The sequence below is a fragment of the Theropithecus gelada genome, unplaced genomic scaffold (assembly GCF_003255815.1).
Source record: "Theropithecus gelada isolate Dixy unplaced genomic scaffold, Tgel_1.0 HiC_scaffold_15989, whole genome shotgun sequence".
Lineage (NCBI taxonomy): Eukaryota > Metazoa > Chordata > Mammalia > Primates > Cercopithecidae > Theropithecus > Theropithecus gelada.
In genome coordinates, this window is record NW_020257756.1 from 599,455 (window position 1) to 618,100 (window position 18,646).

General features: G+C 38.7%; 1 protein-coding gene across 1 annotated transcript in view; it reads right to left on the reverse strand.

The window, feature by feature from the left end:
- Nucleotides 1–809: 809 nt before the first annotated feature.
- LOC112617282 (interleukin-1 receptor-associated kinase 4) overlaps nt 810–18,646 on the reverse strand; it is a 33,950-nt gene continuing 16,113 nt past the window's right edge. The window contains exons 8-14 of the mRNA XM_025374029.1: nt 10,894–11,008; nt 10,360–10,469; nt 5,966–6,149; nt 4,721–4,783; nt 1,884–2,042; nt 1,686–1,761; nt 810–1,367 (exon numbers count right to left, since the gene is read on the reverse strand). Of these exons, the coding sequence (XP_025229814.1) occupies nt 1,726–1,761; nt 1,884–2,042; nt 4,721–4,783; nt 5,966–6,149; nt 10,360–10,469; nt 10,894–11,008 (667 nt within the window). The 3' untranslated portion in view covers nt 810–1,367; nt 1,686–1,725. The remainder of the gene's footprint in view (nt 1,368–1,685; nt 1,762–1,883; nt 2,043–4,720; nt 4,784–5,965; nt 6,150–10,359; nt 10,470–10,893; nt 11,009–18,646) is intronic.

An 18,646-nucleotide genomic window follows, 5' to 3' on the forward strand; every position in this document is an offset into this window, starting at 1 on the left:
AGATTACCACAAACTTAAAGGCTTAACGTGATCCATTAATTAATTAATTAATTAATTTATTTATGAATGACAGACTCTTGCTCTGTCACCCAGGCTGGAGTGCAGTGGGCACAATCTCAGCTCACTGCAACCTCCGCCTCCCCAGTTCCAGCAATTCTCCTGCCTCAGCCTCCCAAGTAGCTGGGACTACAGGCGTTCACCACCACGTTCAGCTAATTTTTGTATTTTCAGTAGAGACAGGGTTTCACCATGTTGGCCAAAATGGTCTTGAACTCTTGACCTCAGGGGATATGCCCACCTCAGCCTCCCAAAGTGCTGGGATTTACAGGTATGAGCCACCACAACTGGCCAATGTGACCCATTATCTCACAGTTCTATATATTAGAAGTCTGGCACAGCATAGACAGGTTCTCATACTGAGGATCACGCAAAGCTGAAATCTAGGTGTCAGCCAGGTTGTGGTATCATCTGAAGCTTGGAGTACTCTTCTTAGCTCACTCAGATTGTTGGTGGAATTCAATTCCTTGTGGTTGCAACTGAGGTTCCAATTTTTTTCCTGCTTGCCCACAACTGGAAGGTACGTCTCATCTTCTAGAGGCCACCTTTAGGTTTTAGCCAATGTGGCCCTCTCACAACATGGTACATACTTCTTCAAGGCTTACAAGGAGAATCCTTCTTGCAAGGGTTCACCTGATTAGGTCAGGCCCTTTCAACAGTCTCCAAGTGAGTTGTTTAGGAACCTTAGCTGCATCTGCAAAATTCTTTCAACTTTGTCATGTAACATAATCTAATAATGGACATATCATTATGGCAGCATCATCAAGGGATATTTTATTTGTGGTTAAATGATTGCTGTGAACACAATCTATAAATATATGACTAATAGGATTTTGTAACTGGCTCTATAAACTTTAAATTTTGTATTATTTTTATAATTCACAAAGTGCTTGTCTATATTCTGCATCATTTGATTTTCATGATTACCTGTCAGAGAAGCACAGCAGATATTAGCCCAATGTTATTAGTGGCTCACAGCAGCTAAGTGTATGTCCAAAGCTTTACAGCAAATTAGTAGTGGAGTCAGTTGGGCTTCAGATCAGAGTGTTTCCACCCTATATACAGCCCAGGCTCTTTTTGCTAACTCTGTAATTTTCAAACTGTGTTTGATGCTTGGAGATATCTCAGGGATTACTGTAAGAACTGGGTGTGATACTAATGGGTAGGGCTAAGTGTTGATATGGTGGCTCTATTTTTATATGTTGGAAGTTCAACCCATGCTTTAATAACCACTATCCTGCAACAGCCTGCGCCTTGCTAAAGGTAAAGAAGAATATTTGGGAAAAAAATTAGTTAAAAAAATGGTTGAGGCCAGGCGTGGTGGCTCACGCCTGTAATCCCAGCACTTTGGGAGGCCGAGGCGGGGGGATCATGAGGTCAGGAGATCGAGACCATCCTGGCTAACACGGTGAAACCCCGTCTCTACTAAAAAAAAAAAAAAAAAAAAAAAATAGCCGGGCGTGGTGGTGGACGCCTGTAGTTCCAGCTACTTGGAAGGCTGAGGCAGGAGAATGGCGTGAACCCGGGAGGTGGAGCTTGCAGTGAGTCGAGATCATGCCACTGCACTCCAGCCTGGGCAACAGAGCGAGATTCCATCTCAAATTAAAAAAAAAAAAAAAATGGTTGAGATAGGTGTATATAAAAAGTCAAGAGTCTATTCCAATAGTTTTAAGAATCTGTCATCTCTTGCAGCAGCTGTTGAACCTTATAAAAAGACATAGAAAAAAACAAAAGAACCACATTATACACTTGCTTTAAAATATACACTCTGGAAAATATGATGAACCCCACCCCTTTCTTTTTAAATAAATATACAAAATTCATACCTTCTTAATGTCTGGTCTCTTATTTTTCTTTTCATGCAGACAGTGACTAGCAACAGAGTACATAGCTTCAACTGAAGTGGAATCAGCATCATTCATCTTTTTATCAATATAATCTTCAATCGTCTTTTCTTCATCTTCAATTTCTTCTTTAATATCTAGCTTTAAAATGAGTGTTAAAACTTTAAGAGCTTCAAATCAAAGTGAAGGAAATTAGAATGTATATTTTAATTATTTAAATTAATCTACTTTGTAATAACATGTACTCTCATTTTACTATCTTATCTTAAAACCCTATTAAGAATTCAAGACCCAGCCTAGGCAACATGGTGAAACCCTGTTTCTACTAAAAATACAAAAAATTAGCCAGGCATGGTGGTGTGCACCTGTAATCTTAGCTACTCAGGAGGCTGACACAGGGGAATCGTCTGAACCCAGGAGGCAGAGATTGCAGTGAGCCGAAATTGCACCACTGCACTACTCCAGCCTGGGTGACAGAGCGAGACTCTGTCTCCAAAAACAAAACAAAACAAACAAACAAAAAAAACAAGACATACAGGACAAATTCTATGTAAATAAGTACATCCATCCACCACAAAATGACATTTTGGTCAACTGGTCAATGACAGACCACATATAGATGGTGGTCCCATAAGATTATAATACCATATTTTTACTGTACCTCTTTTATTTTTACATACATAAATACTTACCATTGTGTTACAATTGCTTACAGTATCCAGGACAGTATTATGCTGTACAGCATATGTTTGTAGCCTAGGAGCAATACCATACAGCCCAGGTGTGTAGTAGGTCACATCATCTAGGTTTGTGTAAGTACACTCTATGAGGTTCACACAATGAAACTGCCTAACAACGCATTTCTCGGAACATATTCCTGTCATTTGGCAACACATGACTGGGTGTGTGTGTGTGTGTGTGTGTGTGTGTGTGTAATATAAATGTATATTTATTTATACCTTCTAGATACTTCCACCCATCTGCCTTCCAATTTTTATATTTATGTTATGAGCTAATTGCTTATATGTTTCCATTAGCAGCATTTACTAGGTGGGCAGCACAGCGTGGTCTGCTTCTTGATGTGCTTCTAATAGCGCAACTCCAACTTCTGGACCCTGACTCCTCCTCCCTGTACCCAATAAACTTCTCTATGGGTACTAAGATTGTTGAATCAAAGAGAAAAAGGGAGGGGAAAAATGGGGAGCAGGCCATGATAAAAAAAAAAAAAAAGAATTAACAGGGAGAGAAGTGTAGGAATAAGAGAGTAAGTTGGGTGAGTCATGGTCTCCCAAAACATGTCTATGCCATAATTTCTGGAATCTGTAAATGTCCTCTTATTAGGAAAAGAAGGGCCTTTTTAGATGTAATTAAGTATCCTGAGATGAGAATATTCCAGATTATGGATAATCCTGGAGGTAAGCCCCACATCCAACGAGCAAGGCAAGATTCTCTCTGGAGCCTCCAGAGAGAGCATAGTCTTGCCAATACCTTGATTTCAGACTCTGGCCTCCAGAACCACGAGCAAATAAATTTCTGTTGCTTTAAGTCACACAGTTTTTGGTACATTTTTACAACAGTCCTAGGAAACTAATACAGATGAAAAAAACTATTCATGAGAGGTAAACTCTTCAAAAACACTTTCAAAAGATAAATTCTGAAAATGTTTGGCAATGGCAGAATCTAGTAACATAAGGGTTCCTCAAAGGATCATTTTTTTTTTAACTGTGCTTGTACAAAAATCTTATTACTTTAGAGTCACATCACAGTCAAACCTTAAGAATGGGTGAAAGAGTGTAATTCTCCAAAGATTTATGATTTTCACTATTATATGATGAGATGCAAAACTTGTGACTGAGATAGAGCTTATGTTTTCCTGCATTTCATCCTTACTCAAGCCAAAGTTTTGAGGCTTTTATATATTTTGAAAGAAAAAGCCTTAGGCAAAATGATGGAAAACTTAGGTAAAGTATATGCTGCATGCAAGTTAGTGAATCAATCTGGGTTCAATCTTGAGCCCTCCATACCCACAGAGGAGGTCATAGGAACTCCCACTTGAAGGCAGTTGGTCAGAAGTTCTGGAGGCCTAAACTTGCGACTGGTGTCTGGTGGGACCGCAGTCTCGGGGACAGAGCCCTTAACCTGTGGGATCTGATTCTGATGCTATCTCTAGGAACATAGTGTCAGAATTAAATTGGAGGAGATCCAGCTGACTTTCGCTGCAAAGTAGACTGCCTGCTTGTTGGTGGAGGGAAATCCTCCCCACTCACATTTGGTCACAGAAATCTTCTGTGTTGATTGTTGCTGTGGTATGAGAGCAAAGGAAATACATGATTTGAGTTTTTCCTAACAATAGCAAATTTGGTATGTTTTTTATTGTAACTTTGTAAATAAAATACCCCATGATAGAAATAAGTAGAGAACTTTTCCTAGCAATTTTATTCTGAGAGAAATTTGAATGGAAGCCATTTTTTTCCTTTCTGAAAATGTTGAAAACACTGTTATTAAGAGCAGCCACCCTGAAAGTAACAAAATAAACATAAGCTAAAGAGGACCTCAGAAATCATTTCGTTCTATTTTCATTTTACCCACAAAGAAATCAGAACAAAGAATACGTAAGTGACTTTTCTAGGCTTCACAAATACTTCATGGGAGAGCTGAGAATGAAAAGTATTTAATGCTTTTTCCATATGCTATTGTGTAATAGCCAATGGAAAGACTGCCAACAGAAAATGTTATTTCTAGATGTCAAATTTATCCATATAAATTTAGACTACAAAAGCAGAGAAAAAAGGATTGAGGAAAACGAATATTTCAATTACCAATAACTGAGGTTCACGGTGTTCATCCACGGCTGGAAGTCCAGTTATTATTTCTAGTAAAACCTATTAAGACAAAAAAATTTCATTAATATAATACACAAGACAGGCTGGGAATGGTGGCTAACGCCTGTAATCCCAGCACTCTGGGAGACAGATGTGGGAGGATAACTTGAGCCCAGGACTTCAAGACCAGCCTGGGCAACAGGGAGACCCTGTCTCTACAAAAAATTTTAAAAAACATTGGCCGGGTGTGGTAGCACATATCTGTAGTCCCAGCTACTTGGGAGGCTGAAGTGAGAGGATCACTAGAGCCTAGGAGGTTGAGGCTGCAGTGAGCCGTAATTCCACCACTGCACTCAGCCTGGGTGACCAAGTGAGGCCTTGTCTCTAAAATATACATATATTATACATGATACTAATAAATTATATATATAATACTCAAGACAAAAATAAATATAAACTAGAAGGAATATGAATCTTGGTTACAAAATTTGATTAATCATTCTATACAAGGCTATGTCTTTTAGATATTAAAGTGGAAAGAACACGAGCTTTGGGCATTTCTCGCCATCCCTCCTTCAGGGATATCTCGGACCCCATCATGACCATAAGCAGCTCTTTTCTGTTGGCAATTCTACTAAGGAGTCAGCCCCACTCAACGTATGTTCTGGGAACTCCCAATCCTTTTCCTGCCTCTTAGGGATTCTTCACAAGAATAATTTTCTCTGGCTCTTAGGAGAATATTATTTTCTAAACATTAGGCATATTCTACAGTCCTATGCCTTGTTTTCACAGTGCTATGAAGTTAAATTTCCATATATGGAACACATATGAAAAAACAAATTGAAGAAAAAGCCCCTGGCTTCTCCAACCACCCACACCTATCTCTTACTCTATCTTAAAATTTATTGGGAATAGACAGGTAGATTAGTAAATGTCGAAAAATGTGAGACTAAAGTATATACTGTATGACACGATTCATTTAATGCATTGGGTGTCATGCTAATTCATAAACACAGATGGCAAGAAAATCATTTCTTGTAGTCATTTCAAAAATCAATTCAAAAGTTTTACACATTGGAAGAAGTTTTTACAAACTTTCTGGTATAAGTAGAGGTTAATGTGAAAAACTTGTGTTGTTACCTAAGAGAGCTAAACAAGATGGGTGTATTAAATAATATTCTACTTCATTTCCACAATTATAGCAGAATGACTATTTTTACTAATTATGTATATGGAACTTACCACACCAAAGCTGTAAATGTCAGATTTGGGTGTTATTTCTCCTCGCAAAGCTTCAGGTGCCATATAAGCTGTTGTTCCCACAATTCTGCTAGTCATGACTGTCTGGGCAAACTTCTCAGAAGCCCGTGCAAGGCCAAAGTCAGATATTTTAGCAGTAAAAGCTTCATCTAGTAAGATATTTGCACTGAAAAAAATGTAAAGTTTGAAGAAAAAAAATGTTTTCCCCACCCCAAAAAAGTCAAACAGTTCCTTAGCTAAATGTATGTATGCATGTATATATGTATATGCATACATGTCTATGTACATACATATTTACAGAGTATAACATTTTATAGTATGCATCATAAAAGCCTAAAATTTCTATTAATAAACCTAGAACTCAGATTATAGCTAAAGAGAAGCAACTGTCCTCTTTTTTTATGTTTCTTGAGGAAAAAATTTAGGAGAATAAAAATGAAATAAAACTGTCTACATTAGTAAGAGATATTTTCATTATTCCGCAAATAATTTATTATAGGGTAAATTACTACAAAGTCTTCCAAGGCACCTTTAACAATTCCTTTCTTAATATGTATCAATTCATTTAAAAACAAATTTCCAACCAAAGTATCTCAAATATGCATTTCTTTATTCTTTTGTTCTGTACTATCTGGCTTTTGAAGAGAAAAAAATATGGCCAAAATATCTCAATTAATTCATTATATGCTTTCATACTTTCATTCAACACAATCTTATTGAGAACTCCCTATGTCGTATAGTATTTAAGCTCACTGCTGGGCATGGGGGAGTCTTAAAATCTTGTCTGTGACAAAGGCATAAATAATTTTTTAAAACAATGGTAATATTAGGTACAAAATGCTGAGAGAACAACCATGTGCCTGGAAAAAGCAGGAAAAATTTCAAACAGAGGGTGACAAGTGTGCTTAGTATCGAAGGATTATTAGAAGTTGATAGTTACATGAGGGAAAGAAAGGCACTCCAGGCAAATGGAGTAACAGCTACAGAGTGACGAAAATATGATATGGTGTACATGGTCAACTTCAAGGAATGAGTGTCCTAGAAACATGGAGATTATTTGAATTTTATCCTGTGAGCAACAGGCTACCAGCTAAAGTTTTCACAGTAGGAAACTGATGTTATTAGACTTAACTTTTAGGACCATGACCTGGTAGCACTGTAGTGAATAGATGAGGACTGATAGGCTGGATTTAGGTTGACTACAAAGGTTTGTAACAAAGCAAATGAGAGATAATGAGGGTCTAAATGGTCATAACATGGGATAAATGGAAAGTGAAAATTTTGAGGCTCACTCAACAGAATTTTGTAATTAGCATGATACAGAGAATGAGAACGTCTTCAGCTTGAGAGAGAGAATGAATAGTGACTTCACTGGATCAGAAAGGAAATGTGGAAAGACTTTAGGTTGGAGAGACCTGATGAGTTTGATTTCTCATGTGCTGACTTAAAGGTTACTGTGGGATACCCAGATGCAGTGTTTTTGGTACGGGGATACTAAAAATCCAGGACTGGAAGCTTATAATACGGATTCGAAAAACACTCACATATAAGTAGCAGTTAAAATCAACATAATATCACTCAGCAAAAACACACAGAGAGAAGCCGGGAGGGTGGCTCACGCCTGTAATTCCAGCACTTTGGGAGGCCAAGGTGGGCAGATCACCTGAGGTCAGGAGTTCGAGACCAACCTGATCAACATGGAGAAATCCCATCTCTACTAAAAATACAAAATTAGCAGAGCGTGGTGGTGCATGCCTGTAATCCAAGCTATTCAGGAGGCTGAGGCTCGAGAATCTCTTGAACCCAGGAGGCGAAGGCTGCAGTGAGCCAAGATCGCGCCACTGCACTCCAGCCTGGGTAACAAGAGTGAAACTCCGTCTCAAAAAAAAAAAAAAAAGAACATATAGGGAGAAAAGAGACAATGATAAGAACATGGGAAAGTACCAACAATACATGAAGGATAGGAGATGGTGTTTCTTTTCTCATCTAGGGTCAGTTCCTCTGCTCGAGCTGCTTACATTCTCAGGAACCCTACTGAACACATGATCCCATTTCTCTCTTCCACGGTATCCTCTCCCTCTTAATCTGGATCCTTCCTATAGGCAGACAAGCACAGTTTAGTCTCTGCTTTCTTAAAAAAAAAAAGTTTCCTGAATGACATATCTATTTCTAGCTGTCCCCTTAGTAACATGTCTTAAAAGACTTGTCTGTACTCCTATCTCAGTTCTCTAGCTCTCACTCTCTCAACTACAATGTGATTTCTAAACCAATTACTACATGGAAATGGGTTTCCATAAAGTCACCAAAGACAATGGTGATGCTAATCCAATGATTAAAGCACTTGACTCTTTTTGACTACTCCCTCTTGGGAAACTCTTTCCTCATTTTCAGGGACTCCACACTCTGCAGGTTTTCACCTTACCTTTCTCTGTATGTGTACTTCCTGAGATTCCTTTTTGTGATCATCCCTTCTATTTGGCCATTAAGTCTTAGGGTTCCTCAAGACTTAATCTTGTGACCGACCTTTTCTTTTTTTTTTTTTTTTTTTGAGACGGAGTCTCGCTCTGTAGCCCAGGCTGGAGTGCAGTGGCCGGATCTCAGCTCACTGCAAGCTCCGCCTCCCGGGTTTACTCCATTCTCCTGCCTCAGCCTCCCGAGTAGCTGGGACTACAGGCGCCCGCCATCTCGCCCGGCTAGTTTTTTATGTATTTTTAGTAGAGACGGGGTTTCACCGTGTTTGCCAGGATGGTCTCGATCTCCTGACCTTTTCTTAATCTACATCTCCCCTCAAGTGAATACAGTCACTTCAATTATCACCTGTATGCAAGTAATAAACACATTTATATCTTCAGCTCAGACCATCAGCTCCAAATCTGTATATCACACTAACATCTCTACTTCTATATCTTAAAAGAACCTCAATGACAACACGTACAAAGGAGAATTCACATTTTCTAACCATCTCTCTAACCCCAACCTAACCAGGTCTTTTTTGGTCCTTTCTATATAAGTGAATCATGCCATAATCATTCCAGAATGCAAGTCTGGATGCCATTATTCCGGGAGTCATTCGTGATACTTCCCTCTTCCTGAACCCCTGCATAGCCAAGGTATCAACAAGCTTTGCCATTTTAATCTTTCTAATCTGCTCACCTCTCTTCATATGAACTGCCACCTATGATAGCCTACTAACTGTTTCTTCTTATAAACTGTTCTCTACATTAGAGTCAAAATCATCTTTGCAAAACTTAAAGATGATGCCACATTCCTACTTAAAAATTTCAATGGCATCTCATTACACTTGAGATAAAACTAAAAGCCTTACCTTGGCCCATTAGGTCCTATAGGACTTAGCTTCCTACACTTCTCTGTAGTTTTATCTTCAATCCACCACCCCATAACTTTCTGCATCTCAGTCATACTGCATTTATTCATTGTTTTTTTTTCAGACAGAGTCTTGCTTTATTACCCAGGTTGGAGAGCAGTGGCATGATCATAGCTCACTTCAGCCTTGAACTCCTGGGCTCAAGCATCCTCCCTCCTCAGCCACCCCAGCATCTGGAAGTGTAGGCATGCATTAGCAGGTTTGACTAATTTTTTTGTAAAGATGAGGTCTTGCTATGTTGTCCAGGGAATGTAATCAGGTCTGCAACTCCTGGCCTCAAATGATCCTACTGTCTTGGCTCCCAAAGCATATTTCATTTCTTGTAACTCATCATGCTCCCATATTTTCTCTCACCACTGGTCTTACAAATGCAGTTCCTTCTGCCTAGAATGTTCTTTTTCCCATCATCTATTCTACAGTTACCCTCAAATTGTGCCTACTTATTTCCTGCCCATTCTTTGAATCTCTGCTTAAATATCACTTTCTGGGAAAATGTTCTTTATATTAATCCTATATACTATACTATATTATATATAATATATATGTGTGTACTGTTATTTTGTGATTTGATTGATGTTGAGCTCTATATATTAATATGTTACTTATAGTAGGTAAATATTTAACTAGATAAATAAACAAGAAAGAAAGAGAACTGAAAAGTACTCATGAAGGATGAAGGTGATTCAGAAAAGAATGGTGATCCATAAACTAAGAAAACAACTAATTTCCATAAGGCAAAAGGGTCAAGAAGAACAGAATAAACTACTATTAAAACAAATAAAAAAGGTCAAGTAGGATGAGCACTGAAAGTAGGTCACTGGGCTTGGAATAAAGGAGATTACAGATGTCCTTATTGAGAAGAGCTTTCATGGAGTGATGGGAAAAAGTCCAGGTGCTCTAGGTTAAGACATGCATGTGAATAGTGAATAGAGTGACAGCAAACTATTCTTTAAAGACAGCTTTCCAAAAGCTTTTAAACAGTAGCATTTACCTTTTAATATCTCTATGAATATGATGATTTTCATGTAGAAAATTGATGCCATTAGCTGCACCCTGAGCAATCTTGCATCTCATGTGCCAAGAAAGCGGTGGAGTACCATCCTTGTAAAGAAATAAACCAAATTAAAAACTAGAAAGAATAATAAAAAATCTACAGAGACTATATAACACAGAGTATTTTTCTAGGCAACAACTGAAGATGATGCTATATCACTAATAATTTAGGACTACATTTTTAAGTTATTAAAAATAATCTCCAAATAAGCTCAAATGGGTGATTACATTTCTTATTTGAAGATAAAAATATATAAAAGCATCTTCCTAGTATAATCTTGACTGAATTTTATATTTAGGATTACCACCTAATAAAATGGCAACCCAGTTGCTGACATATCAACTGTATAATTTTCATAGAGCAGGAAAAATATGAAAGCGAATTTGGTTTAAATAATCCAGTAACAAAATGAGTATTAATACTCCAGCATATAAACAAAAAGCCAAACAATCTGATGAACAAATAGCTTACCAAGCAAGAGAGTCTGTCTAGTAATGAACCATTAGGCATGTAAACATATACTAAGCAGAGGTCATCTCCATCACTTGAGAAACCAAGTAGTTCTACTAAGTTTTCATGTTGACACCTGTGACAAACAATTTTTCATGCAAAATTATTATAATATATACTTATATAGTCAGTTGTAGGTTGGAAGTTATTCAAAGTTTTAATAGAAAAAAAGAGAAAAAAATAGTATGTTATATATAATTTCTAACATTATGTTTATGTTTATATATGTTTATTATAACTATTTATAATTTTCTGCAAATAGTTCTCTTTTCAGCCAATATTAATCAACATTAGAAGTAAAATCTGGGTCCCGGAGCAGGATGGCCGAATAGGAACAGCTCCAGTCTCCAGCTCCCAGCATGGGTGACACAGAAGACGGGTGATTTCTGCATTTTCAACTGAGGTATTGGGTTCATCTCCCTGGGGAGTGCCAGACAATAGGTGCTGGTCAGCTGGTGCAGCCCGACCAGCCACAGCTGAAGCAGGGCGAGGCATCGCCTGGAAGCGCAAGGGGGAAGGGAATCCCTTTTCCTAGGCAGGGGAACTGAGACACACAACACTTGGAAAATCGGGTAACTCTCACCCTAATACTGTGCTTTACCAAGGGTCTTAGCAAATGGCACACCAGGAGATTATATCCCACACCTGGCCGGGAGGGTCCCACACCCACAGAGCCTCCCTCATTGCTAGCACAGCAGTCTGAGATCTAATTGCAGAGGTTGGGGGAGAGGCGCCCACCATTGCTGAGGCTTAAGTAGGTAAACAAAGCCGCTGGGAAGCTCGAACTGGGTGGAACCCACAGCAGCTCAAGGAGGCCTGCCCGTCTCTGTAGACTCCACCTTTGGGGACAGCGCACAGCTAAACAAAAAGTAGCAGAAAGCTCTGCAGATGCAAATGACCCTGTCTGACAGCTTTGAAGAGAGCAGTGGATCTCCCAACACGGAGGTTGAGATCTGAGAATGGACAGACTGCCTGCTCAAGTGGGTCCCTGACCTCTGAGTAGCCTAACTGGGAGACATCCCCCACTAGGTGCAGACCGACACCCCACACCTCACACGGTGGGGTACACCCCTGAGACGAAGCTTCCAGAGCAAGAATCAGACAGGATCACTCGCTATTCAGCAATATTCTATCTTCTGCAGCCCCGCTGCTGATACCCAGGCAAACACGGTCTGGAGTGGACCTCAAGCAATTTCCAACAGACCTACAGCTGAGGGTCCTGACTATTAGAAGGAAAACTAACAAACAGAAAGGACACCCACGCCAAAACCCCATCAGTACGTCATCATCATCAAAGACCAAAGGCAGATAAAACCACAAAGATGGGGAAAAAGCAGGGCAGAAAAGCTGGAAATTCAAAAAATCAGAGCGCATCTCCCCCTCCAAAGGAACGCAGCTCATCGCCAACAACGGATCAAAGCTGGACGGAGAATGACTTTGACGAGTTGAGAGAAGAAGGTTTCAGTCCATCAAACTTCTCAGAGCTAAAGGAGGAATTATGTACTCAGCGCAAAGAAATTAAAAATATTGAAAAAAGAATGGAAGAATTGATAACTAGAATAATCAATGCAGAGAAGGCCAAAAACGAACTGACAGAGATAAAAACCATGACATGAGAAATAGATGACAAATGCACAAGCTTCAGTAACCGACTCGATCAACTGGAAGAAAGAGTATCAGCGATTGAAGATCAAATGAATGAAACGAAGCAAGAAGAGAAGTCTAAAGAAAAAAGAGGAAAAAGAAATGAACAAAGCCTTCAAGAAGTATGGGAGTATGTGAAAAGATCAAATTTACGTCTGATTCGGGTGCCTGAAAGTGAGGGGGAAAATGGAACCAAGTTGGAAAACACTCTGCAGGATATCATCCAGGAGAACTTCCCCAACCTAGTAAGGCAGGCCAACATTCAAATTCAGGAAATATAGAGAATGCCACAAAGATACTCCTCGAGAAGAGCAACTCCAAGACACATAATTGTCAGAGTCACCAAAGTTGAAATGAAGGAAAAAATGTTAAGGGCAGCCAGAGAGAAAGGTCGGGTTACACACAAAGGGAAGCCCATCAGACTAACAGCAGATCTCTCGGCAGAAACTCTCCAAGCCAGAAGAGAGTGGGGGCCAATATTCAACATTCTTAAAGAAAAGAATATTAAACCCAGAATTTCATATCCAGCCAAACTAAGTTTCATAAGTGAAGGAGAAATAAAATCCTTTACAGACAAGCAAATACTTAGAGATTTTGTCACCACCAGGCCTGCCCTACAACAGACCCTGAAGGAAGCACTAAACATGGAAAGGAACAACCGGTACCAGCCATTGCAAAAACATGCCAAAATGTAAAGACCATTGATGCTAGGAGGAAACTGCATCAACTAACGAGCAAATTAATCAGCTAATATCACAATGACAGGATCAAGTTCACACATAACAATATTAACCTTAAATGTGAATGGACTAAATCGTCCAATTAAAAGACACAGACTGACAAATTGGATAAAGAGTCCAGACTGCTGTATTCGGGAGACCCATCTCACATGCAGAGACACACACAGGCTCAAAATAAAGGGATGGAGGACGATCTACCAAGCAAATGGAGAACAAAAAAAAAAAAAAAAAAAAAAAAAACAGGGGTTGCAATCCTAGTCTCTGATAAAACAGACTTTAAACCAACAAAGATCAAAAGAGACAAAGAAGGCCATTACATAATGGTAAAGGGATCAATTCAACAGGAAGAGCTAACTATCCTAAATATATATGCACCCAATACAGGAGCACCTAGATTCATAAAGCAAGTCCTTAGAGACTTACAAAGAGACTTAGACTCCCATACAATAATAATGGGAGACTTCAACACCCCACTGTCAACATTACACAGATCAACGAGACAGAAGGTTAACAAGGATATCCAGGAATTGAACTCAACTCTGCCCCAAGCAGACCTAATAGACATCTACAGAACTCTCCACCCCAAGTCAACAGAATATACATTCTTCTCAGCACATCGTACTTATTCCAAAATTGACCACATAATTGGAAGTAAAGCACTCCTCAGCAAATGTACAAGAACAGAAATTATAACAAACTGTCTCTCAGACCACAGTGTAATCAAACTACAACTCAGGACTAAGAAACTCAATCAAAACCGCTCAACTACACGGAAACTGAACAACCTGCTCCTGAATGACTACTGGGTACACAACGAAATGAAGGCAGAAATAAAGATGTTCTTTGAAACCAATGAGAACAAAGATACAACATACCAGAATCCCTGGGACACATTTAAAGCAGTGTGGAGAGGGAAATTTATAGCACTAAATGCCCACAAGAGAAAGCTGGAAAGATCTAAAATAGACACCCTAACATCACAATTAAAAGAACTAGAGAAGCAAGAGCAAACACATTCAAAAGCTAGCAGAAGGCAAGAAATAACTAAGATCAGAGCAGAACTGAAGGAGATAGAGACACAAAAAACCCTCCAAAAAATCAATGAATCCAGGAGTTGGTTTTTTGAAAAGATCAACAAAATTGACAGACCGCTAGCAAGACTAATAAAGAACGGAAGAGAGAAGAATCAAATAGACGCAATAAAAAATGATAAAGGGGATATCCCCACCAACCCCACAGAAATACAAACTACCATCAGAGAATACTATAAACACCTTTATGCCAATAAACTAGAAAATCTAGAAGAAATGGACACAGGAAGGGGAACATCACACACCGGGGCCTATTATGGGGAGTGGGGAGGGATGGCATTGGGAGTTATAACTGATGTAAATGATGAGTTGATGGGTGCTGACGAGTTGATGGGTACAGCACACCAACATGGCACAAGTATACATACGTAACAAACCTGCACATGTACCCTAGAACTTAAAGTATAAAAAAAAAAAAAAAAAAAGTAACATATCACTGCCTTCACTTAAATTCTAAATAGATCTAGTATGGTATTTATGCCTGTAATAATTTATGCGTTAAATGTTTAACCCAACTTGATAGGCTAAAATGAAGAACTACTTAATAATTCTCTAAGTGTTAATAAAAGTAAAGACAACATGAACAACAACAAAAAAAAGAAGTAAAATCTATTTTCTTTTCTTTTTTTTTTTTGAGACAGGGTCTAACTCTGTTGCCCAGGCTGCAGTGCAGTGGTACAATCATAGCTTACTGTGGCCTCGACCATCTGGACTCAAGTAATCCTTCTGCCTCATCCTCCCAAGTAGCTTGGACTACTGGTACATACCACACTCAGGTACTTTTTAAATTTTTTTGTAGAGATGAAGTCTCACTGTGTGTTTCCCAGGCTGGTCTCAAACCGCTGGCCTCAAGCGATCCTACCACCTTGGCCTCCCAAAGTATTGGGATTACAGGCATGAGCCACTACACCTGGCCAAACCTTTCTATTTTACAGTAAAAGCTAAATAATTCAGATTATTGGAACTTGTGATAAGTTTGGTTAAGGACTAGGCTGATGTTCAATTTCTTTAGCCCAATATTCAATGATGGCACAAATAAGATTTCAAGAAGTCCATTGTATTTTTATGCTAATACTGTCAAGAATTTTCTAACAAACTCAAAGCACTGATTTACAGACATGATCTTGAATCACATCTAATTTACATGTTTTTGATCTTTAATAACACTGGATTATTTATAACCTAATTTGAGTGTCTTTATATACTTGAGAATAATAAAACTAAAGAGACCTACGATATAATAAAGTGGCAGGCATCTGTGGTAAGATGAAAGAACACAGGGCTCAGAGTTATACATCCTAAATTTAAAGTCTAGCTCTGCCCCCTCCTGGATAGGTGACCTATGGCAAGTTAACAGCCTTACTGAGCCTCAGCTCCTTTATCAGCTAAATGCAGAAAATAGTACCTATTATGTAATACAGATGCTGAGACAATTAAATGAGAAAATGTAAACATGACAGCCTAGAAACGTATCTGGCACAAGATAAGTGTTTTATTTATTTAAGTGCTTATTCATTTTGTTCATTCAAAACTATCCACAATTCTAGCAGTTCATTATATCAAATATGACTTCTTCTATTCTCATAAATATTTTAAGAAGCGCAAATTAAAGCAATAAGTGTTCCATTTTCCATCAAATTGGCATATTTTAAACATGAGTAATTAACATTTGCTGAGTTTATACTATATACGAGCCATTGTGGCAAGTGATTTACCTGCTTTATTTAATCCTCACAATAACTTAAGTACTATTATCCTGTTTTATAGATGAGAAAATTAACGAATAGAAAGTTAAGAAACTTGGCCAAGATCATTCTGCTAGTAAGGTCCAGAGATTGGCACTTACTAAATAATAGTAATAATAAACTGGGCGTGGTGGCTCACGCCTGTAATCCCAGCACTTTGGGAGGCCGAAGTAGGTGGATCACAAGGTCAGGAGATCAACACCATCCTGGCTAACATGGTGAAACGCCGTCTCTACTAAAAATACAAAACGAAATTAGCCGGGTGTGGTGGCGAGTGCCTGTAGTCCCAGCTACTCAGGAGGCTGAGGCAGGAGAATGGTGTGAACCCGGGAGAGCGAGCTTGCAGTGAGCCGAGATTGCGCCACTGCATTCCAGCCTGGGCGACAGAGCGAGACTCCATCTCAAAAAAAAAAAAAAAAAAGGAATGATATTAAATGAAGATAAGGAACCAGTAAAGTTTGAAATTGTAATGCACTGCTGGTAGTAATATAAATTTATTTATTTATTTATTTATTTTGAGACGGAGTCTCGCTTTGTCGCCCAGGCTGGAGTGCAGTGGCATGAGCCGGCTCACTGCAACCTCCGCTTCCCAGGTTCACGCCATTCTCCTGCCTCCGCCTCCCCAATACCTGGGACTACAGGCGCCCGCCACCTCCCCTGGCTAGTTTTTTGTATTTTTAGTAGAGACGGGGTTTCACCGTGTTAGCCAGGATGGTCTCCATCTGGTGACCTTGTGATCCGCCCGCCTCGACCTCCCAAAGTGCTGGGATTACAGGCGTGAGCCACCACGCCCAGCGCTGGTAGTAATATAAATTACTGAAACCTATCTCAAAAGCCATTTGAATGTTTGAATGTGTGTTTAGAAAGTCTTTAAAAAGTTCATGCATTCCGACCCAGTAATTCTTTTTCTAGGACTTTACCCTAGATGATAAAGTAAGTATAACTGCATTTAAAGATTTATGTGCAAAGAACTTTAAAGAAGCTTTATTTTTAATACTGAAAATTAGAAACAAACATAGCTATGGTTAAATAAAATATGATTCTCACATATTCTAGAATGTTGTACAATAATTTAAAATGTTTTCAAATTATTTTTAATGACATGGGAAAATGCTACACACACATCATGAAGCAAGTATATAAAAATATTAGCAGTGGTTATCTCTGAGTGATGTATTTGAGAGATGGTTTGTATTATTATTATTAAGTTCCGGGACACATGTACAGAATGTGCAGGTTTGTTACATATGTAAACACGTGCCACGGTGGTTTGCTGCACCTATCAACCCATCACCTAGGTATTAAGCCCTGCATGCATATGGTTTTGTATATTTTAAAAATATTTTCCTGTATTTTCCAGATTATCTACTGTGAACAAGTTACTTTTAGAACTGCAGAGTAGGGGTAGAAGTGGAGAAAACAAATCCTAAAAACAAAAAGTTTGATTTTTTTTCAGTGTGTATCATTTTTACCATGCATAAGTCAATTCTAGTCTATTCTTCTTACTTGAGGTTAAGTAACTATGATTGGTGATTTACAGCAGTGGGTTTAATGGGTATAATTTGGTAAATCCCATTAGGATTCAGATCAAAAGTTCAGGCTCTGCAATCAAACAGATCTGGATTTCAATCCCATCTCTAACACTTACTGGCTACGTGATCTTGGACAAGCTATTTAATGTTTCTAAATCTCAGTTAACAAACAAAATGGGCAGTTGTAACAGTTGTAAAGGTTAGATAGACAATGCACATAAGGTACATAGCACAATGTCTGGAATGTTGTACACACTCAAATATCAACCACTATTAATTACTATAATAATTAGAACACATTTCCTCTGTTGTCCCTCCTACTTTTCCTGATGATGTCCAACAATTTTCCAGCACACAGGGTCAATGCTGAGAAGGCAGATAACATGACTCTAGTTGCTTTATAGGTGCTACTTTATATATAAAGTATATATATATCTTCAGATATATATATATGTGGATACTATGTGGAGCAGGGCTTCTCAACTTTAGTTTGTGAATCTCCCAAAATTGTATGTATGATTGTGTGTATATGTACATAACTACATTTTTCTAGGGGTAGGGTCCATAGCATTCAACATATTTTTAAATGTTAAGAACTACTATGTAGAATGATGTTTATTTAAAGTATATCTGCCTTCAGATAACAGCACATAGAGTAAATGCTTATCTTTGCAGATAACATGACTCTAGTTGCTGTATAGATGCTACTTTATATATTCTGTAGATAGGTTTTTAAAGTATCTCTACAATTGATCTCTCATGAATTCTGGAAGTAGAAAACATGATAATGAAGGACATGATAGTAAAATTCCACGTAACCTTGTTGTGACTTAAAATAATGACTGCGGTCAAGCGCAGTGGCTCCTGCCTGTAATCCCAGCACTTGGGGAGGCTGAGGCAGGCAGATCATGAGGTCAGGAGATCAAGACCATCCTGGCTAACACGGTGAAACCCCACCTCTA